The sequence below is a fragment of the Ambystoma mexicanum genome, chromosome 4p, assembly GCF_040938575.1.
Source record: "Ambystoma mexicanum isolate Mex_15411 chromosome 4p, UKY_AmexF1_1, whole genome shotgun sequence".
In the NCBI taxonomy this organism is placed as follows: Eukaryota; Metazoa; Chordata; class Amphibia; order Caudata; family Ambystomatidae; genus Ambystoma; species Ambystoma mexicanum.
In genome coordinates, this window is record NC_090927.1 from 903,253,707 (window position 1) to 903,276,895 (window position 23,189).

The 23,189-nt window shown below is 46.1% G+C and overlaps 1 protein-coding gene across 3 annotated transcripts in view; it reads left to right on the plus strand.

The window, feature by feature from the left end:
- The window catches only part of MDN1 (midasin AAA ATPase 1), a 2,688,524-nt gene that overhangs the window by 161,992 nt on the left and 2,503,343 nt on the right, over positions 1-23,189 (plus strand). For all 3 annotated transcript variants that reach the window (XM_069606482.1, XM_069606484.1, XM_069606483.1), the window contains exon 11: positions 11,256-11,337. In XM_069606482.1, the coding sequence (XP_069462583.1) occupies positions 11,256-11,337 (82 nt within the window). The remainder of the gene's footprint in view (positions 1-11,255; positions 11,338-23,189) is intronic.

Consider the following 23,189-nt stretch of genomic DNA (forward strand, 5'->3'; position numbering starts at 1 on the left):
GGGAAAGACCAGGTCCTAATCGACACAGACCAAATGCTTTATGGGTTGATATGGAAGAGCATTAAGGCTCCAAAGATTAAAGGCTGATGGACCAGTACAATTAATCCCAACAGAAACCCCAATCTAATACTCTACATATACGTAATGAAAAACATTTACTTTAAAAAATATGGTTAGATACAAACAGGTGAAGTTCAAAGAAGGATTTACGTTCAATATACTAGATAGTATTTCATTTTTGGTGATTCTGCTGATCATCTTTAGTGATTCCTAATATTGTATACCCCTCTATTGGTTATGATTATGATATGGCATTTGTAACGCGCCTATACACAAGTGTTTCAAGGCACGACGAGACGGGGCGGGGGGACTCAAGGGGAGACAGACAACGATCCTACTAGGCCAGGTGTCATTCAGATCGCAAGTGCAAGGGTAGAGGGGACTGGGAAAAGTGCAAGGGGAAGGGGAGAGGGGGAAAAGTGCTGTACATGGTTAGTAGAATACAATATATATAATAGGGCCAGCTGGTGGCAAGTGCAAGGAAAGTGCAGTACATGGTTAGTAAAATAATAGTGCCAGCTGGTGGCAAGTGCAAGGTAAGTGCCGGGAGAAGGGGCTGTAGGATACAGAGACAGTCCCGTAGTGCAGGGAAGAGTGGCTGGGCCAAGGACTGAGATCGGTGAGTGGCCCAGTAGCAGATTCAGTGCAGGTTCAGCGATTTTAGCAGGGGAGAGAGGGAGAGAAAGCTGAGGCAAAGAGGAATGTTTTGAGGTGCTTCCGGAGATGGTTCACCTCAAGTTTCAGGGAGGCAGGAAGGCTGTTCCAGAGGGAGGCCCCTGCTGCGGAGAGATATCTACCCCCAGCTTGTTGCTCGGAGAAGCGGTTGACCCTGAGGTAGTTGGAGGTGGATGAGCGAAGAGCTCGAGAAGGAAGATATTTCGGAAGAGAGTTGAAGGTATTTTGGCCCAAGGCCCCAGAAGGACTTGTGGACAATGCAGAGGGTTTTGAACTTAATCCTCGCAGCCACTGGAAGCCAGTGTAGTGATTTCAGTCCTAGAGAGATTCGGTCCCTGGGCTTGAGGCCAAGGACAAGTCTCGCAGTCCTGTTCTGGATGAGTTGCAAAGGGCGGAGAGTAGAGGCAGGAAGATTTAGATAGACTGTTACAGTAGTCCAGCTTCGAGAGAACCAGGGCTCTGGAGACAGTGAGCTTCTGGGGGGAAGGAGAGGAAAGGAAGGATACCTCTGAGGAGGTGCAGCTGGTAGTGTGACTTCTTAGAGACGTCAGATATGTGAGGAGAGAAAGTGTGGAGTCGAAGATGACCCCAAGGTTTTTTGCCTTGCAGGTAGGCGCAGGAAGAGGGCCAAGGGAGGCCGGCCAGAGAGCTGCAGGGAAGGAGGGAGTAGGTGTGCCGATGAGTAGAATCTGTCTTACTGGCATTAAGGCAGAGGTCGTTGGCGGCACACCATTCCTGGATAGCAGAGAGACAGTCAGAGATGAGGGAGGGGGAAGAGGAGGCCGAGGGTAGCCTGAAAATGAGCTGGGTATCATCCGCGTAGCACTGAAATTTGGGACCGAGCGCGGCGATGCGGTGAGCAAGAAGAGCCAGATACTGGTTGAACAGCCAGGGGGAGAGGTTAGATCCCTGGGGGACACCACAGGTAGAGAAAACGATGTCGGAGAGGAAGGAACCCAGTTGGACCTGGGAGGGTCGATTGGAGAGGAAGGAGGTCAGCCACGCCCTAGCCTGACCAGTGATACCCAGGTTATCACGGAGACGGTTGAGCAGGATGGTGTGGTTGACAGTGTCAAAGGCAGAAGAGAGGTCGAGCAAAATGAGAACACAAGGGGTGTTAGAGTCAAGGTTAGAGAGCAGGTTCTCACGGATGTTCAGGAGAGCAGTTTCCGTGCTTCTGGCAGCTCTGAAGCCAGACTGATGCTCATGAAGACTACCAACTGATTCAGCATAGAGATTAAGCTGGGAGATGGCAAGTTTCTCCAGGAGCTTGCCCAGGAAGGGAGTGATAGAGATTGGGCGATAGTTGGCTGGGCAGGAGGGGTCGGAAGAGGGTTTCTTAAGAAGGGGTGCTTCTTTGATCTCTGGTCAGACCAACTTCTACTGATATCCCCCTTCCACCAGAACTCTTTTAGCATATGGTCCTGTGGCGGCTACGAGGGGTCCGAAATGAGGCGGACAACTTTTTAAAGAGGTTTGAACTTTTGCCATTTTAACGCCTCACTATTCCTAATCTCACAATGATTTCCCTGCCTAATGTAAGGGAGCACTCTAAGCAAGGTAAATCTTCCCCTCACACATGTACAGCAAGCAAAGCAAAATGGAAATATATGGCAATTTAATTCAGCACAAATATTTAACAGACTTGATTTGTAATATAAAAATGTTCTCTGTTCATGGTGTGGGTGAACTTCCGTTCCCCAGATCCAAATAAGATTTTTCTCCAAAGTTCAAAGGAAATCCATTTTAACACAAAGTTCCAATACACCTTAAGTTATTGTACCCCAATTCACTCATTTTCATTGCTTCATTAAAGTGTTTAGAAAAAGTAATAAGCTCTCACACCTCCTCGAATAAGAACTCTCCCATTTGTAGTAACAAAATAATTTGGTCAGGATTGTTTACCACCATTTTAACTACGGAAAGAATGGTAACGTTTCTTCAACCAGCTTTGTTTTCCAAATGTCACATGTTTTTCTAATAGTACCATCTTCAGCCCTTGAACGTACCACTTCCTGGCTTACTATTTTACCAGGTTTCTTTTGGGCAATTCCTTCTTGCCTTATGGGTATACTCGCCTGCCTGTGTGCTTCTTCCACAACAAAAACAGAAAAGTGCTTTTAATTTTAACTTCAAATTTAGAACAACAACTTCAATAATCTTCTTTGGCACTGAGTTTTAAACCAGGTGTAATTTTCCCAAAACCTAAGCAATTGTATAAACTTTGGGATTCTTATCTCCCCCTGGCAATATTTATTGCTTTTAAATTGCCCATGTTTTACTATCTTTTGGCTTGGGTATTGCTTGCACACCTCAGTTCTTAGTCTTTCCCCCACTAGGTTGTTGGTAATTCCATAAACTCACAAAATGGCTCGCACTTTGTTTCACTGCACACTACTCTCATTGTTTTCTATTAGTTTGGTATTCAATAGTAATAACACTTTAATTCTTATGCAAATGACTCGCCACACGGGAACAGCATCTGAGCGCTCTGGAGCCACTCGCAAATGGCACACTCAATGTGTAAGCTGCTTTCGCTCAGTCCTAGCGCTAGCCTCCAGTAGTATTCGCTCCTCTCGATCTGACTGGTTGTTTTTGCTAACCCTCGCTGCTGCCATGCCAACTAGTAGCTTCCTGCACTCCCGGGAATCTCTGGTGCGTCGTAGCCACCTCTTCATATATGTCTGTACTACACAAGTTGGTAATGTGACTGAGCAGCCAGGCCCATCTCAAGAGGGGTAAATGTGAGTTGTAGAGCTGTACAAACGAAATCCGTAAATACAAGTAACACTTATTTAAATAACATCCATTTTTAAATAAGTGTACTTTAAAAAGGGAATTCAAAATACTTTTCAGAAGCCAAACAAGTTGGTGGATAATCTTTGGATATGCTTCTTACACAATTCCTACACCCTGAGGTAGCTTTAATCACAAGGACAGTAGGCATTTATATATCGCACTAGTTAAACTTGCAGATTCTGAGATTGCAGAAAGGTTAGGGAAGGAAAAAGGTTAGACAGTTTCTCAGTGTATGTAAGGATAACTAAATCTTCAAATGTAATCTAGATGAGCCTTTCCCAGCAGTCTACAACAATCTACCACCTATGAGGGACAAACAGTATCAACAGTCAATATACTAGAAGAGCCTTCAGGGAGCCAGGAGAGCCAAAGTCAATTGGAACAGTCTGTGTATCTGATGTACTTCTTAGACTCAAAGTCTTGCACAAAGTTGGAGAGTTTGTAGAAAAATGACTTGTAGGGTCACAAGCTTTTAAGCCCGTGAGAAGGGATATGAATCAACTCTAAAATGTAAGCCAATGCAATTCCCAACGGAGAAAAGCGTGGCTAAAGGCAAGTATGCCAAGTCTTAACAGTACCTCTGGTTTGAAGAGGAGTGGTCCTGCTTGAGTCTGTCTTGCGGGTCAAACCCTTTTTCCTGAGCCTTAGTCGTGGGGACAAGAGGGAGGACGTCTGGAGGGCTCCTGCAGCGGTACTTGGGAGGTCATCTGCAGCTATGGGCTCTTTTCGGTTCAGCAGCTCTTTGTGGGTTCATCGCTTAGCTAATAGGACTGTTGTGGATCTTGGATACCGGTTGGACTCTTTGCTCCCTCGGTCCTGCACTCTGGTGAGGGGCCTTTGGATCTAGAGGTCCTGCTTCTGGATGGTCCTTGGGAGTCTCCTGGAGCTCCTATCAGGATTTGTTCTGTGGCAGACGTTGCACTCTACTACGTACACTTGACCCCTGGCGTTGGGCTTCCAAAGCAACGGTGAGGCACAGCAAGTCGGGGATGGTGGTTCAGTGGAGTTCGTCTCGGGCTATCTAACCAAAGGGGAGAATTCCTTCTGGAGCCTCTCTTGTCGATTTTAGGAGTTTTAGCACAGCAGCAGGGCTTCACTGGGCAATTCAAAGGTTTCTAAAGAGGAATATGGTTGCTTAGATTTATGGCTAACCCGTGAAATAGGAGGGTTGTTGTGGCAACAAGCCATACTCCTACGTCCCGTCCCCTTTCCTCCATACTGTATGGGCGTCCCTTGCTAGAGACGGGAGATGGAACCTTTTTCACCCGAAAAAAATGTTCTTACCCTTTAAATTTAGAGACGTGTCCCTGGGAGCATGGGCTCCCCTTACTCTACCCACCAGTGCCACTCCCCAGTCCTGTTTTCCACATCGACTGGAACGGGCCGCTTTACCCAGGGCTCCTGGGTTTGGCTTCAGCCTTGTAATTCCACACTCTTCCCCCACATACTGTCTTCACTTTTTGTCTTTAATCGGGTACTCTGTCCTCTGCCGCCACACTCCTACGTCATAAGGATTCAGCTGGTGTCCAGCCTGCGAGGGGCTCTTCCCTATGTCCGACCTCCATGCCCTTTGCCTCTGCTGCCTTGGCCCCGAACATGGTTGAGAGGGTTGTATCGCATGTGACGCGCTTACACTGTGCACTCTGAAGAACAGGTTAGCTTGGTGGAGGGAGCTGTTCGCGAAGTCGCCTCCAGAGGACTTTAAGAACTTTGTCAAACACACGTCAAGGCCCAAGGTAAGGTTGCTTTTTTCCAATTGCACCCCACAAGGGTGACTACTTTCCCAGGAATAGCCAGCGTTTTGATGGTTGAGCGAAGAAAGTGTTTTCTTCAGGGGGTATGGCTCTTCAGGCGGCCAACTCCGTATGTGCCTTGTCACGTTTCACGCACCCTCTGTGGAACTGTTTCCTTAGTGGCTGAACATATTCCCGAAGGGGACGAACGGGATGAATTTCTTGCTATGGTCCAGGATGGCAAGGATGCCATGTGTGAGGCCGTTCAGTCGGGTTTGGACATGGCAGATTGCGTCAGCTGGTCCATGGCGGCGAGCACCGTAATACGCAGGTTTGCGTGGTTGCGGAAGTCGGGTTGTTTCCTGATGTGCAGGCCCGGCTCCTCAACATGCCCTTTGACGGTGAACATCTTTTTGGCAGCAAGGCTGACTAGAGCCTTGAGAGGTTATAGACCTCCAAAGCTGCAGCAAAGTCATTGGGCGCGCTGCAGTTCTCCAACCTCCGCCTTTTCGTCCTAGGGGACAGCAATGGAGGAGAGGTTCCTTTTGTTATTATTCATCCTTTGGTAAAGCGAGAGGAGCTGCCAGTCAAAGGGGCCACCGTAGGAGTGCCAGAGGTGGAAAGCAGGGTACTCGAGGTGCCAAGGCCGCTCGGGCAGTTGCCTCTTTGCCCTCAGGCAACGCCGCAGCCGCTTCAGCTCAGTCATGGTGCCATGTCCCATGGTTCGCCGGTTGGGGGATGGCTGGCGCAGCATCTTGTCGAATGGTGTGCCATTACTTCAGATGTGTGGGTTCTGGAGATCCTAGCCCATGGCTATTGTCTTCCCTTTCGGCAGAGGCCTCACGACAATCCACCGGGGAATCTCTTGTTGCAGAGTCCGGATCCGCTCCTTGTGCAGGTGGTTCAAGCCCTGCTGGAGAAGGGCGCCATAGAACTGGTGCCTGCAGCGGAGAGGAACAAGGGATGGTATTCCCCTTATTTTTTTTGATTTCCAAGAAAGACGGGGGATTGAGACCCATCATGGACTTGCGCGGTTTGAACAATTTCCTCAGGAAGGACAAGTTCAAGATGGTTACTCTTTCTCAAGTCCTCCAGGTCCTTCAACCTCAGGACTGGTTGGTGTCTCTCGACCTCAAGGACGCTTATTTTCATGTGCCGATCCATCCAAAGCACAAGAAGTACCCGAGGTTCGCGGTTGGCGACTCGCACTTTGTTTCGGGTCCTGCCGTTCGGATTGACCTCCGCCCGAGGGTCTTCACCAAGCTCGTGGTGGTGGTGGCAGCGCATCTCCGGAAAGGGGGCGATTCACGTCTACCCCTACCTGGACGATTGGCTGATCAGGGCGCGCTCTCCCGAGCAAGTCCTGGATCATCTGTCCGTCACCTGCCACTCCCTTCACAAGCTGGGCTTCTCCCCCAACTTAAAGAAGTCCCACTTGATGCCAACTCAACTGCTCCAGTACATCTGGGCAGTGCTCGAATCATCCCTGGGGCAGTGTTTTCCTCCCCAGGTGAGGGCTCATCACATTCAGCAGATGGTGCACAAGTTTCAGCATGCCCAGAGTCTCCCAGCGTTAGAGTTCTTGGGATTGCTCGGCATCATGGGGTCCTGCATTCTTCTGGTGCCAGAGGCCAGGTTGCGGATGAGATCTTTGCAATGGGCACCCAAGCTCCAGTTGTCTGTCCTCCAGCAGGATGTCGGACCCTGTTCAGGTGCTGTGCTCGGTCGCCCAGGACCTTCTGTGGTGGGCTGTCAAAGGCAATCTGATGAAGGGGCTACATTTTGGTTACCCTGGCTGGATGTGACGATCGTGACGGACGCATCCCTCACGTGATGGGAAGCTCATGCCAACGAGTTGACAGTCAGCGGTCGTTGGTCTCTGGAGTCCAGACTCCATATCAATCTGTTGGAGCTGAGGTAGTCTGGCTTGCCCGGAAGGCTTTTCTGCTGACTGTGCGAGGAAAGTATGTCCCGATTCTGACGGCCAACACAGTGGCCATGCACTACCTCAACAAAAAGGGTGGGGGGGGGTGACTTCCTCTGTGCAGGGAGGCGATACCGCTCTGGTTCTGTGCCATCCAGCAGGAAGTTTCGATCTCGGCAGTTCATCTGGCCGGAGACGAAAACGAGACGGCGGACGCTGTGAGCAGGCAGAGCGCGATCTCTCACAAGTGGGAGTTGGCTCAGGAGATTCCCCTGGAGATCTTCGCCCTTTGCGGGAACCCTCCAGTGGATCTCTTCGCCTCCAGTGTCAACCGGAAGTGTGAAAGGTTCTGCTCGTGGGAATTTCCTCCAAGAGGAGCCTTAGGAAACGCGTTTGTGGTGGAGTGGTCATTCCCACTGCTGTATGCGTTTCCTCCAGTCCCCGTCATCCCGCAAGTGCTGCGGAGGTTACGAAGGTTCGGTTCCCGGATGATCCTCATTGCTCCGGCATGGGCCTGGAGGACGTGGTACCCGGACCTTCTTGACTTGTCCATCTGCCCTCCACGTCGTCTTCCCTACCGAGACGATCTGCTCTCACGGGAGGGGGGGGGGGGGGTCAGGTTCTCCATCCAGAGGTTCTGATCCCTCAACCTTCAGGCTTGGTTTCTGAAAGGTTGAGGTACAAGGATTGGGAACTCCCTGAAGATGTGCTAGAGATGTTGCTTACGGCCAGAAGGCCTGCAACAAAGTCCCTGTACCGTTGCTGTTGGAGAAAGTTCTGCGACTGGTGCAGGGTTAAGAATGTGGATCCGTTTTCATGTGACATTGCTGTGGTTCTGTCTTTTTTGCTTTCTTTAGGCCACAGGGGCTTGCAAGTGGGTACCGTTAAAGGTTACCTGGCGGCGCTGTCCTTATGTAAGTGCTCGTCTGAAGAGTCTTCATATTTAAATATTCCTTTAATTTCTCAGTTTCTGAAAGGGCTCACTAATGTGTTCCCTCCATCACCTTTCCAGGTGCCCGGTTGGGATTTTAACCTTGTTCTCAAGTTTCTGATGGGTGCTCCGTTTGAGCCTTTGCATTCGTGCCCTTTGAGACTGTTCACTCTTAAAACTGTATTTTTGGTTGCGGTCACTTCCGCTCGCAGATTGAGTGAGTTACAGGCACTTTCAGTTAAGCCACCCTTCACTGTATTTCATAAGGACAGGGTTGTCCTTCGAGTTCGTCCGTCCTACCTTTCTTCCGAAGGTGGTGTCGGAATTTCATTTAGGGCAGAAGGTTATTCTTCTGGCATTTTATCCTCCTCCGCATCCTGTTAAGGAAGAGGAGAGGCTCCATAGGCTCAATACTAGGAGAGTTTTAAGCTTTTATATTTCACGCATGTCCCGGGTCAGAGTGGACGATCAACTCTTCATTGGTTACGCTGGAAAGCGTTTGGGACAAGCTGTGACTAAGCAGATTTTGTCTCGCTGGATTATTCTGGCAATTTCTGAATGTTACCGCTTGACGGGTAAGGGCCCATTCCACCAGGGGTATGGTTGCCTCTACTGCCCTACAGAAGGGTGTTCCTATTTGTAACATCTGTGATGCAGCCACCTGGGCTTCGATCCATACTTTTTTACGTCACTACTCCCTCGATTCCATCCGTGGGCAGGATCTGGCCTTTGGCAAGGCGGTCCTTTGCTCTGCAATTTGATTGGGTATTCTAAATTTCTGTATTCTAAATTCTTTTCCCACCTCCTTGCATTGGTACTGCTTTGGGAGTCTGTCATAGATATGGAATACGTTGGAGGACCCAATCCTCTCAAAGAACAAGTTACTCTCTTACCAGGTAACGTTCTTTGGATGGGATGGTCCGACGACTTATTCCATATCGATCCCTCCCTGCCTTCCCCGCTACAGAATTTCTTATGCGATTGCAGCTTAAGTTTCTGCAAGGCTGTGTGGTCAGACTGGCAGAAGACTGGTGCCACACGTTCTGGGGAAAAACTACAACTGAGGCTATGGGCGTCGTGCATCCTACTTATAACATCCAGTGATGCTGGCCGTCGGAGGAAGTCCTCGAGGGCGGCGTATCGACGTCATCGACGTCATCGACGCAGGACGCAGACGCCGAAAGATTTTCCGAAGCAGCACAGCTGTGGTGATTGCTGTCATAGATATGGCCCACATATACCTCGTCGGACCATTCCATCGAAAGAACGTTACCAGGTAACTTGTTCTTCTAATAGAAAGTAGATGTGAAGGTATATTACTCGCCTGTGAATTAGGTTGTGCCTCTTCCCAAAAGTTATGTGTTGGTTTCACCTGATTAGGCCTGTTAGGATAATTGTATGAGTGTTCCCCAACTGGGTCTGCTTCCCCTGACTTGCTGCTTGCCTCTCCAGAATAAGTCTGCATTAGGTTGTTGCCTAACTAGAATAACTGAGTCATTCAGTAAGTGTAACATTGGGTTTTGCTTTCTCTGTGCTGTTTTTAGACACTCAGTCTTTGGTTCTAACGGCCCCTCAGATCATACATAAGGTACTTGTATAGCTGGGAAAGATCTAACCTGGATTTTTTTGTGAGGTATGGATTTAACTTACCTTGAGTTAGCTGTGTGCCATCCCAAAAATAAGTTACAAGATTTACTGCTTATCTCAATCTGTGTTTCACTGATCTCAAAAGCACCTGTAATTGAATATTACATCCTTAGGTTTTACTCACTTAGTATAACTGAGTGTTATCACAAAAGTAGTTGTTGGTTTTTACTTTACCTGGAATAAGCGTTCCACAATTCACAAAGTATATTGTCCAGTTGACTGATTGTGATTTGTACTGAGAGCCCCTGTACAACTGGTAGGGTTTACTGCCCTTGCATTACTGAATGTAATTGTGAAAGTAACCATTGGATTTTACTCAATAGGTGTGACCTATACTGAATGTGTATGAAAAGGTTTGGACTTCCTAGAACTATTGTTAGGTGTTCCAAATAAAGTTTATACTTTTGTCTGTGTACCTTCAAGCATAGTGTTGTGTTTTGATAATTGTGATTACATAAAATGCGTGATGGGCCCAGATAAATATAGGGGTAAATGAGTACTATCTGTATTTTAAATAAATCCTTTATTTTTACAATAAATAGTTTCTTTGGACCATTTGTATTACTATTTCATTTGTACTGGTTCTACAGTCCTCTCTCCCTCCTCAGATAAGCCTGGCTGCTCTGTATACACTACCATGAACTCGGGTGGTACAGCCTTATACTAAGAGTGGAGTCTTGTACTGCCTCATTTGCTTTTGAAGAAGTTGGGTAGAACTTCAGAAAAACTGTCCTAACAGTTGATTAGTTAAAATAGTACTCAATGTATATTTTACTAGAACTACAAGTGTGTAACGATTTATTTGGGCCCATCTATTTACTGAGCATTGTACTTACCTGCAGCTCACATCCTCCTCCTAAGATACGCCTGGCTGTTCTGCCATAGTACCTAACATTTGAGTAGTATGCTCTTAGACTAAGAGTTGGCCTGTATGCCAAGGGATAGTTTTATAAAGTCTCACCTTTGGTGGACTTAAGAAACCTCCACTAACACCTGGCATATGGGTTAAAAGAAAATAAATGTACAAAAATATTTCTGTGAAAGTGTATGTATGGGGGGTGGCTCCAGCCCCAGAACAGTTGATGGGCTGATAGTTTGGCCCACGGTCGGCATATCAGTCTGAGGTGTACCGACTAGTGAAATTTGACCAACCACACCCATTTGCCCTGCACAGGGGTGGAGCGGGGTCTGTCCCTGTTCTATCAGTATTGGCGATGCCAGGAGTTTGCAGATTTTGCGATTTTCCAAAAATAGGAAGTTGGGACACAATATAACATGCACAAGGCTTTGGCAGACCCCCACGTGCATGTCTGCTACAGACCTGGGCAATGCCGGGGGCGGGGGGTGGCTATTAAGTTGATGGAGAAGGTTACTGTGTAATTGACTTCTCAAACAGATCATGGGTTTAAAATGCATGTAGACTCTTAATCAAATGCAGTTATTTAAGAGATTTGCAAGTTCTGAAACTGTTTTTCTACCTTTTTAGAGATGTGTTAAAATGGTGCAACAGGATTGTTCATAACTTTGATGGTACTTCCCCAGACACTGCTCTGAATGTATTCCATGAGGTAAGAGTACAATTCTTTGGGTTTTTATAAACATTTTTTTTTCATTTTACTGTTTGTGAAATTGTTGCATGCACATAACCTAATAGTCTATTGAAAGAGGTGGCAAACGAGACTGTTCTGGGGCAATGACCAAATGCACCTTAGGCAGTAACACAAGCATTTAAATGGAACACTAAAGCTCAAACTATCCCTTAGTTGGCAAAAGGACTTTTGCATATTTTAAGCAATGGTAAATGTTGGTGACTAGACCCATCTATTTTAGGATATCATGAATGATTCTATGGCAGCAGTGAAATCGCGAAAGGTTAGCGCGTTTCCTACATATTTATCACAATTGAATACATAATTCAATATTGAAACATTCTGTTGCTTAACAGAGAAGCTAATAAAAAGCAATTTGAAAGTTTTGCTTGGGTTACTGCGACCTCCCTTACACAAAAGAATGTACACAAGATGTGTGCTGCTGTCTTTTTTTTTTTTAAATTGTTCAGATTTTTCGTGTGAAAAACAGCATACGTTTTAGAGGCATGATTTCCAGTAGAAGACTTGGGTCCTCTTAATCTTTTGATCGAACAACTGCTAAGTGCTTTTAATAACTTTTCCTTTTATTGTGGAAATGTGGGTGGGTAACCAACTCGTTGTGGAAATGGCATTTTACAGATTCCGTATGACTGGTGGTGCTTGGAAAAAAAGAATGTACTTATGGGTATATTCTCCTTTTTTGTTTTGATTACACCAAGAAGGCAATCCTACTTGCACACACCTCCTTGTGGAATTCTAAGGTGATTTAAAGCCCCTCTATGTCCAATTGCAGGTGTTTGGGCACAAATACCCTATTCTTTTGGTGGGGGGGGGGTTCTGTAGTCTCATTTTGAGTCTTACAATTGTTTCTGGAGGTCAGAGGGTCTTAAGCTGAAGTTCCCATGCTCATACATCCCTTTTTACCTTTAAGGTATAGGATATTGGGTGGCCCATAAGGCGCCCAGTCACATTTTTGACCTACATTGGTTTTAGGCCATTTTCATCTTTAGTTTTGGCTTCAGCAGGATGCAAACTGATTTACAGGATTAGTAGCCCAATGTACATTTATGATAACCATGGGGATACTAACCTGTTTAGTCCTACTATCAGACATTTTGTTTCAGGAACTTATTTTGTTCTGTGCACCCCGAGACGGGCCTTAAAATGTCTGTTTTGCCCATTTCGGCTTTTTTGTGGCCAAGATGACAGCCTCCATAGTTGTTTGGATTGGTTTAGACTAGTTCCTGCCCCTGGGCAGGCCACTGCACTCTGATGTGCCTTGGTGTTTTTTTAATTTATTTTTAAATGTCAACCTGATTAGCTCGCTGTTGGGTAGGATTTTGTTTGTTACATTCCGTAAATAGTTTCGTCTGTATAAATTGAATTGTGTGCAATTCTGTGTGAATTTATCGGGGATCCTTGACCCAACTCGCTCACCCGAGACTAATCCTTGACTGCTTATCCACGTACCTTGATTGGGTTTTGGCTAACTTCTCCCCTATCATAACTAGGATAGCCTCCCAAATCTTCCGACCAGATTTTAGAAATCTTCACACAGGCTGACAATTATTATTTTTTTTAAAAATCCCGTCTACCCCCCACCACCCCCCCTGCCCTTTTAAGATTGGTGGGAGGTTGACCGAAGCAAGCTCCTGTATGTGAAGGTACACACGGGGAAGGAACCCTGTTCTTGAGCTGGCAGGGAGCAGGTCTGCTTTCCTGCTTGAGGATTTTCATCTTTCTCTCCATTTTTAGTTCCATTTCTGGCCATACTGGTTGGATGCAGTGGTCTGTGGATAACTATGGTTTGGGTTTTTGGCGGCTGTGTGCACCCTGCCAGAGTTTTATTAGTCCTGCTACTGGTCCTCACCTGCTAGGACCAGGCCTTCCATCCTAGGATTGTGTTCTGAGCCGTGCTGTTTTACTGAATTTTCCCACCTTGGTTTTGGAAGTTTCTGCTGCCTGGAAAGATGTTGGGATTCCAATACTCTACCAGATATGCCAGTGTGGGCTGTCTCTGGTCACCACCACTGTTGTCATGCTGCAGGGGCAGTTTTTGCACGTTTGCCATCTGAGCCACCGAGTTACTTCATCCTTCTGGGGCCATGTGCTCCATTTATGCCCCTTCTGGATGGTGGGGGTCCTACTCCTGTCAAGGGCTTTTTTTGCGAATGTTCGGTCTTCGTAACTTCAAGGTGTAAGTCCCTGTGTGACTGGATCATTAAGGAAGATTATGCTTACTGGGTTCGGATTTCCTGGAATGCTGATTTGCCGAAGTTTTCCTGCCACTTTACACCACTTTGGCAGTTTTAAAGCTCTTATATTTGGAAATATCTTAAGTGCAGTGGCTTGGCCTTCGCCTGGTCTTGGTTTTTTGGGGGCTTTAAGTTGGTGAAGATTTACAGAAGACTCCTGGTGGTTCTCAACTTCTGCTGGTTCGAGCCTTCCACTTTGGAACAGTTTTTGGGCTATTTTACTGCTGCATTCCTGCAGTTTGAAAGCAAAACAGTGATGGGTGGGAGGTTTTGAATTAATCTGAATCACTGGCATTGCTCTGGGCAAAGCCACACATCACCGATGATGCAACCACAATTGCAAGGAGATATAGATTCCAACAAGTACATCTTTATCACGATCAATACTTGGTGATACGCAGAGCAGTTGCTCGAAACATGTGTCCGGATGACTGAGAATACAATAAACTACAAGCGACCAAGCATTTAATACTTTGACCTATGCACAGTGTGAAAGTATCTGTGTTTTTAAAGTTTGTCTAAAGTGGTGTATTGAGCAGTACACCCCACAAATTACTCACCTGCTGTGATTTGTCTAGGATTTAAATACATGCCCTTAATTGGCATATCCGCAGACTGTACAAGCGCTTGGGTCCCTAGCCTTTCCTGGTCCCAGTTTTGATAGATTCATTTGAAACCTTCCACCCATGAATGTTTGGGTTTTAGCATTCCCACGGTTTGCCACAAGAATCTTCTGTTTGGCTGTGGACTGTTGCAGGAGACCAGTTCAGTTGGATCTTGGGGTGGAGGGTTGGAGGAGGGATTGGGGGGCTCGGTTTAATCATTTGAACAGATATTCAGTTTGTGACACCAGAGGGTGCCAGTGTTGGGGAGAATTCTCAGAAATGTGTTAATTCCTTCTACCTTAGAGACGCCCAGCTCTTTTGTTGGACTTTAGGTCTTTACATGTTTATGCTGGAGAGAGCGAGACCTTTTCACCCCACTGTTTCTTTTGGCTTTGGCGTCTGACAAACTCCATATGCATCATCTTTTTAAATTGTGACAGTCTTTCAAATTTCCAAAAGGTTTAAATACCTTTTCTTGGTTACACTACTGTTTCCAAGAGCAGCGAAGTGAAATTGACTTTACTTACATTTGTAACTTTCTAGACCCAACACACACTATCTTACAATAGAGTGCTGGAGCGGTTACTTAGTATCCCTTTTGTCAGTTTCTCATGTAACATTTGTATGTTACCCTTTCTATAATTAATGGCTGGTGGCGGTGGTTTACATTTTCTTACCATTGTGTGTTTTTAGCGCGGGCTGCAATTGCAGCTGCAGTAAAGCACCCATGGGTGCCTATTCTGTCAAAATGGCCCCGGCCGTCTTTTTTTCGCCATTTCTTGTTGGAAAGGTCCTCCTTAAGATTTACTCTGCACTCCAAACCAGGTTTGGTCCCTTTGTTCGTTTTGTCTTTGGCGGGATTCACCAGTGAAGCACGCCTCTGGCTCCAGAGTGTCTGGCAGGGCAGGAAGTGAGGGAGGTGCCTGAAACTCCCTGTGCTTAATCCCCCTGGTTACAGTAATGCACCCAAAGTTGATTGGCTGGCTGTCCTTGGAGGACAGCCACCCTCCTGTGTGATTGACAGCTAGGCTGCAAATGAATGGAAGAAGCCTGCATGAAAGGCAAGGTCTTTTTGCTTGGAAGGCAGTCGACCACTGAATGAAGGAACACAAAAAAGAACTTGGAAAAGACACCTGCTGCAACTCCTGGACCGTTGGTTTCCCCAGTGAAGGCCTGCTGCTGTGCTGAAGCTCTGAATTTGCCTCGACTAGAGAAGCCCTCCAAGGACGACTTCTCCCCTTGTGTTGGTGGGACCAATCAACCCCAAAGTGAACTTGTCTGGACATCCTCTCGAAGCTGGCTGTACTTCCATTGCTGCTGCAGGAACCAATTGCCAGGGAGAGGAACACCAGGATCGAGTGAATCGTTTTGAAGTCATATCCGAGCTCCATGAAGATCCTCCGGACTCCCATGAAGCAGGACTGACCCCTGATGCACTTCAACAGAGTGCAGGACCCCAGATGCGATAAAGGTATCCGAGAACCGCGTGGTGCTATTTGCGAGAGCTGCAAGGAGCTGAAACTGCGAAGTGCAGCTGATCTGAAGTTTGCCATTTGCTGCCGCCGACCTTCAATTCGTAGTGCAGGATTCCCCAGCCGTCCTCACTCTTGTCCCCACGACTGAGGAACAGGATCTGCAGACCTACACTGGAACAAAAGCCAGCTGGGGCCAATTTCTTCACACCAAAGGTACTGCAAACTAAGGGGTTGCTTACCTCTTGTGTAGCCTTGCTAGCTCTCAGTTGAGATTTGTCTTGGTTGCTTTTGCAGAGTTGCTTGCAGCTTTGCCCCCACAAGCCTCCCAGCTTGTGGTCCTACAGTGATTTCATTTTCTACAAAGACTTCTAAAACATTGTGCAATAGTTTTATTTACCTTCAAGAAGTGCTTCAGCTCACCTAGACTTTTGCTCAATTAACATTGGCTTGCCTCGCTCCCTGTAAGATTCTTCTTACCTCTGACTTGTAATTTAAACTGTTAATGAACAAAAGTCACCCATTAGATAACTTGTGAGCTGGGAAAGGGTTAATTTACTTTTCTTTGGAGGGTGCAAAAAGTACTTCCCTGCTTAAGAATATTTAACCATTGTTTTATTCCCTCATCTTTTCCTTTTGACACTAACCTCAGTATTGCTCTAAATGTGCCAGTGATCTATCAATGTCCAGTGTCCTAGATATGTCACTTCATGGTGTAGGATGTGTCTGTGCCATCCCAAATGGGTATCTACTGATTTAAAGAAACAGAGTATTTTTTTGAAGTATATTTTTGTGTTGCATATATTTGCTCCCTTCTAAAGAAGGCTTATTCAACTGACTGTTAAATTAATAAATATTTGTTTAATCAAGAAACCTCGAGTGTGTTTATTTGGATACTTGTCACTGTGAAACTCTGTTACAACCCTACAGCTCACATTGACCCCTCACACAAGGCTGGTTTAGTCTCCCACAGGGTACTGCATACTATCTTGTCCTAACAGCCACTATCCGCTGTCCCCATGCTGGGACCGTTTCCTTATGTTGCTTTTTGTTCACCCTGCTGCTAGCTAAGCCATTTGTTTGGCCTTTCTCCTCTTTCCTGGCGACTTCACAGGATTGTTCACTCCTGTATTGAAGGTAGATGTAACAAGAGGCTTTGTTCGTCTGTGTTGCTGTGGTCATTGTTGGGTCAGTATGTACTTTCCTGGGGACTGGATCCTGAAAACCACACCTGTGGAGAAGAGCTGTTCACTTGGCAAGTTTTCAGGTCAGTGGTTGAGTTTCTGCCGAAACCACTGATGTGAGTACGCTTTGCGGTCGATTGGTCCCACCAACTCAAGGGGAGAAGTAGTCTGTAGCCGGCTTCTCTAATCAAGGCAAATTCAGAAGCTTCAGCAATGCAGCAGGGCTTCACCGGGCAAACCAACAGTCCAGGAGTTGCAGCAGGCATCTCTTCCAAGTTCTTCTTCGGATTGCTTTGTCCAGTGATTGACTCTGCCTTCCAAGCCAAAAGCCTCGCCTTTTATGCAGGTTTCTCCCATTCATTCGCAGCCTAGCTGTCCCTCACATAGCAGGGTGGCTGTCCTCCAAGAACAGCCAGCCAATCACATTTGGGTGAATTCCTGTAACCAAGTGGATTAAGCACGGGGAGTTTCGGGCACTTCCCTCACTTCCTGCCTTGCCAGACACGATGGAGCCAGAGGCGGGCTTAGCAGTGAACCCCGCCAAAGACAAAACTAACAAAGGGACCAAACCTGGTTTGGCACGCAGAGTAAATCTCAAGTAGGACCTTTCCGACAAGAAATGGAGAAAAAAGACGACCGGGGCTATTTGGACAAAATGGGAACCCATGGGTGCTTTACTGCAGCTGCAATTGCAGCCCACAGTAAAAACACAATGGTAGGAAAAAGTAAACCACTGCCACTAGCCATTAATTGTAGAAAGGGTACCATAAAAATGTTACGTGAGGAACTAGACAAAGGGGATACTAAGTAACCCCTCCAGCACCCTATTGTAAGATGCGTGTGCTGGGTCTAGAACGTTACAAAATGTAAGTAAATTGAATTTCACTTCACTGTTCTTGGAAATAGTAGTTTCATCAAGAGATGGTATTTAAACCTTTGGGAAACCTAAGACTTCCCTGTGTCATTGCACTGAAGGTGCTGTGTATCGCAATGTAAAAATGATGCCTATGGAGTTTGTCAGACTCCAAAGTCAAAAGAAACAGAGTCCAAATCACAGAAAAATACACGAGAGAGTGGGGAAAAATGTCTCGCTCTCTCCAGGTTGGAAAGTAAAAGTCCTAATGTCCAGCAAAAAGAGCTGGTGGTCTCTGGTAGAAGGGAATTGGCACATTTCTGAGAATACTCCCTAACAGCCATGTGCTTGATGATGCGAGGAAGAGGAGACACGTTAGGAGATACTGTGAAAAAAGTACTTAATTTGTTTCATTGTCTGGGTTATTTAAAACATATCAGTGATTAAAATCCCCAAGAATAATTAGGGCTTCAATTGCCAGGAACTCTACCAGGTTTTCTAAAAACGGGCAGGCAGAGAGGCCTCGGGAGGTCTAGAGCAAGGAACAGAGTAGAAGGAAAATGTGGGCAATAGATGTATTTGAGTGCGGACCTAGCTTCAAGAAGCAATGGAGCACTTTACAGAGATCTACAACGGAACAGTTCCCCAGCATGGGGTCTTCCATGGATTCACATGCTCATGAATATTCCCCATTGTCAGGATGGGAATCCTCGGTTAAAAAAAGCAGTTTCTCTTTAGACTGAAAACTGCTTGTCGTGTCTATACCCAATCCTTGTCCTTTAGGTATTTCTGTCCCCAGCTAATGAGACTTGTCCTCCTAAACTCTACCCCTGGTGGCCATCTTCAGAGTTGGTTGCTCACATAAAGTGGCAGTATGAGCCAAGAAGCCACAGGGGAAGGATGAAGGGTTTGCATGTCAATCCAGGCAACATCCATGCTGGAGAACAAGAGTTACAGGTACATAACTTTGTTCTCCAGCATGTGGTCTTGCATGGATTCAGATGCTCATGAATAAGATTATACAGCAGTACATGTACACAACCACAGGGGGGGGCAAGGCTCACAGAACCAAATCACTTAACCCTGGAACAGATTAATCTCAAAAAGGTTGCGTAGCACTGCTTGGCTGACCTGGGACTCCTCCCTGGAATCCTTGTTGACGCAGTAGAATCTTGTGACAGTGTGGGAAGACCTCCGCGTAGCAGCGCTGCAGATGTCGAGCAATAGCGCAGAAAATGGCGGGAAAGCTGGATTTTTACCTTCAGCAAAAAGGTGGAGGTAAAACTCAATTTTCCGCCCAACTCGAGATTGGGCAGTCCCTTAAATGTCGCGGTAATAGTGTTGCAGCTGCATTTAAGGGCTACTGCCCAACTTGTGGTGAGGCCAACAGGGTTCCAAAGAAACACTTATACCCAGAAGTATCATAAAAAGAAAGTTTTACTATAAATATAAGTATACCAAGGTAGATCTTGGTAGGTAAGTACTTTGTCATCGAACAATAAACGCAGTATATAAACACAATGCGTTTGGTACACAGACCAAAGCATAAACCTTGAATAACCAACAGTAATTCTAGTTAAGTCAGTCCTAATTATACATATTTGGAATAGAACACACCTATTTAGGGGAAGTAAAACCGCAAGTTACGTTTAGATTTTTTTTTTGTAATTCAAGGGTAGTAGACCCTGTCAGTCATGCAGTGACACTCAGTGAAGAAATCAAATAGTAATCCAATCCTGTTGGCAGTATACTTTTCTGAGTACATTCTTGGAACAGTATGAACCTCTGTTAGGCAGAATCCTGTGCAGTGCCCTTGGGGACCACTGCACACAATTAAGACTACAAGTGGCAATACAAGTTCACCTTTGGTACAAGTCTGTACTACACTGAAAGTGGTAGCAGAGCAGCCAACATTATCTCAAGAGTAAATGAGCAGTAGTAGAGATTACACAAAGGACCGCAATTACTGTGACTCAAGCAAACACTGACTCAAGGTTTCAGGTAAAAAAATAGAAGTACATTTATTTTAAACCATCTGTTCACAAAACACTAAACGTCTATAAATTCAAAACCACACGTAATACACTACACACAAACAATTCCACTTGTTCCAGCAAATTCAAGCTAAGTACATTAGGGTTTGACAGACCAGTGTCGCGATACTAACGCATATCCGCGAATAGAAATACTCACTTTAGAATGTAAAACAAGAGTAAAGTGGATAAAATCTCAGGCAATACTTTTGTCAAGGCAAGGGGAATTGGGGGACTCGTTCAAAGATGCAGAGTAAAGTCAATAGGCCTGCGCCAGTGTCAATGGAGCAGATTCTCAGTTGCCGAGGATCGCACATTGAACAGTTCGGGAATCGAGATACCAAGAGTACTTGGATATTGTCAGATGGAAGGAAAAGTTATAAGAGGGAATGAAGAAGGAACAAATCTTTGTGGAGGAAAAGGGTTCACCCCGATTCCGGATGGTCAGACGGAGAGAACGACCAAATGTACTTTATTCCGTTGGAGAAAAGCTGGTGCCACAGCAGTTGTTCCTGGTAGTTCCTGCAGACTCACAGTTCCTGCAGCTTCAGTCGTGGGGACAAGGATGGTTGGAGCGATCTGCACTACCGAGGGATGAGGCCAGCAGCAGCGAAAAAGACAACAATGAATAAAAGGTGTGCTCCTTTAAATCAGGAGAGGACTCTTCTGATGGCTATTCGGACCACTACAGTACAGCAGTGATTTCGACCCAGGATCGGATCCTCTGATGGAAGAAAGGGCGAGCCGGTTGATCCCACCAGACTCGAGGGAAGAAGACTCCGGACTGGATCTTCTCTTGTCGTTGAAGGGTAGATCGCTCAGGACTGCAGCAAGGCTTCACCGGGACTTGGGGTTGCAGCAGCCGTCTTCTTCTCCGCTTCTCTTCGATTCTTTGCAGTTCCAGTGGCGACGCTGCCTTCTAGCCCAAGAGTGCTGCCTTTTATGCCAAAATCCCCCATTCACACAGCCTGGCTGTCAAACGCTCAGCAAGGGGGTTGTCCAGCCTGGACAACCACCTCAGCCAATCAACACAAAGTGCGACTTCGGTCTCTAAGGAGACCCTGTGCAGGGGGTGACCCCTCCCTCACAATCAGCCCACCTAGACAGCCAGAGGTAAAAGGAGGGCTTCTGGTCAGAAGCCCGCCAAAGGTCGGCGAACAAAGGTGGCAAACCTGGTTTGCCACGCAAAGAAAGACCCAAGAAGGATATTAACAAAAAGAAATGACGATTAAACCAAACCGGAGCCGAAATAAAAAAGTATTTGGGCAAGGGGTTTAAAGTTTGAGGCTACTAAAATAGCTTAAAACGTTACCACGTCATGTAATATAATCGCTATAAGAAAATTACGGTAGGCACCACTGCCACCAGCCAAGTCTTAATGTTAAGGGACCGAAACAATGCTCCAAGACGCGCAGATAAAAAGGGTTAAGAATTAACCCTCTCCAAAACTCCATATAAGATGGGGTGTACTGGATCCGTGGTAAAAGTGACTATGTAAAGTTAATGCAACTTCCCCCTTTTCTGGGGGACAGTAGTCAGCACTAGAAACTGGAGTCGGTGGGAAGTCTACAACCCTGTGTCACTACTGAAGGTGCTGTGTAACACACAAAGAGTGGGGCTACTGAAGTGGTGTACTCCATAGTCCACAATCACAAAAACAGTTGATATACACATGGCAAAACACAGGTAAGAGTGGGGGAAAAGCTCACACTCTTACCAGGTGGAAAAAATAAAGTCCAGACATCCAGCAAAGCTGCTGAGGGACTCGCTAGGTAAGGGAAATTAGCCATAGAATGAGAATTCTCCCTAACAACCTCAAACTACATTCATGATAATCCTCGGTTGGTAAAACCGAACTATTACAGTTGCTTTTCAGATCAGTGGAACACTGACTAAGGTAAGCAATAACTCTTCAAACTATTTTAGGATTGCCCTTGGCAGACCAAGGTTTGTAAAACCCACGGTGCACTTATCAAGAATGGCACACAGCTATTCAAGATAAGTAAAACCCAAGGCAGACTTATTTTAAACAGGCTATACAGCAAGTCGGGCGGAGCAAGACCCAGTTGGTAAACGTATACTTATTTTCTGAAAGAAATAGTTGGGTGAAGCCAACAGCATTACTTTTTTCAAGTGGGGGAACCAATTCACAGTTGAGTAAAATAACCTTATATACTTTTAAGAATGGAAAAATGCATTCTAAGGTCAGTAAGAACGTTGGTACTGCTCATATTTCAGAGTGACAGTTACCAAACCAACTCTATTACAAATAAGTACGTTTTAAACACGTACTACATTTTCTAGGCAAAAGGCCCAAATCGTATGAGCCCTTCCCTATACTTGGAGCATGAGTGTTCTCAGGGGCAGGAGGGGGTTATTAGGTGTTGGGTAAGAATTGGTGCAGTCACACTGTGTGAGACTACACAACACTTACCTGCTTGGTATTAGGTAACCCACCTTTTGGTGTAGGTCTGTACTAAACAAGTTGGTAATGTGACTGAGCAGCCAGGCGCATCTCAAGAGAGGTAAATGTGCACTGTAGAGCTGTACAGATGAAATCCGTCAATGCAAGTAACCAAAGTAACACTTGCACACTAAAGGTTTCAGTTATAAATAAATATTTATTTACACATCAGTTTTAGTTCAGCAATCTCAAACAATTTGTGAATCGAACCGGGCTTTATTGCTGGCTGTGACAGCTTCAACCTGCTGTTAATCTTGCTGCTTCATCCGTGCTGCCTTGAGGTCCCTGGGACTCAGACAAGTCCTCTTTCTGTCTCTCGGGAGGCGGTGGCAATCTGCCTCATTTTAATTTCCCTCCAGCACATATGTGCTGAGGAGAAAGCCTGTGCAGCGGGCGGGTGCTTCAGGCGCGCTTAAGGCAAGCCCGTCTGTGCCCATCCGTGGCAAGACCGGGCTGTGGGGCTCTGGAGGCGTAAGTACTAACACTTCTAAGGATTGTATTGCCTACTCAGCTATGAGCCTATTGCTTTGGCACCCACTAATGTATTATGGCCTTGTGATTATTCATGCTTAACTGTTGCTGCCTCCTCGGTGCTTCAGAAATCTATTGGCTATTTTCCTGCACAAAAAGCCCTATTGATTAATGCCAGTTCTGCAGTTGCACAGCGGGAGGATCTGAGAGATTTTTTAGAAACATACCCTCCTAATGTGTTCTGCATTACCGAGACTTGGTTTAATGCACATTCAGGTCCGAATATTCAACTTCTTCCAGCGAACTGATATATTACATTTAGATCAGTTACCTCACAAGAGTGGAGTGAAGTCCTTCAATTGTCAGTTCAATTTGATCACAATCTCCCTTGTGAGTTGTTTCTCATTAAATTGCAGGCCTCCCCAGAATATGCTGTTTATTTTCTTGCAGTGTACCGCACTCCGTTCTATGTCAGCAATCAATCTGTAGCTGAT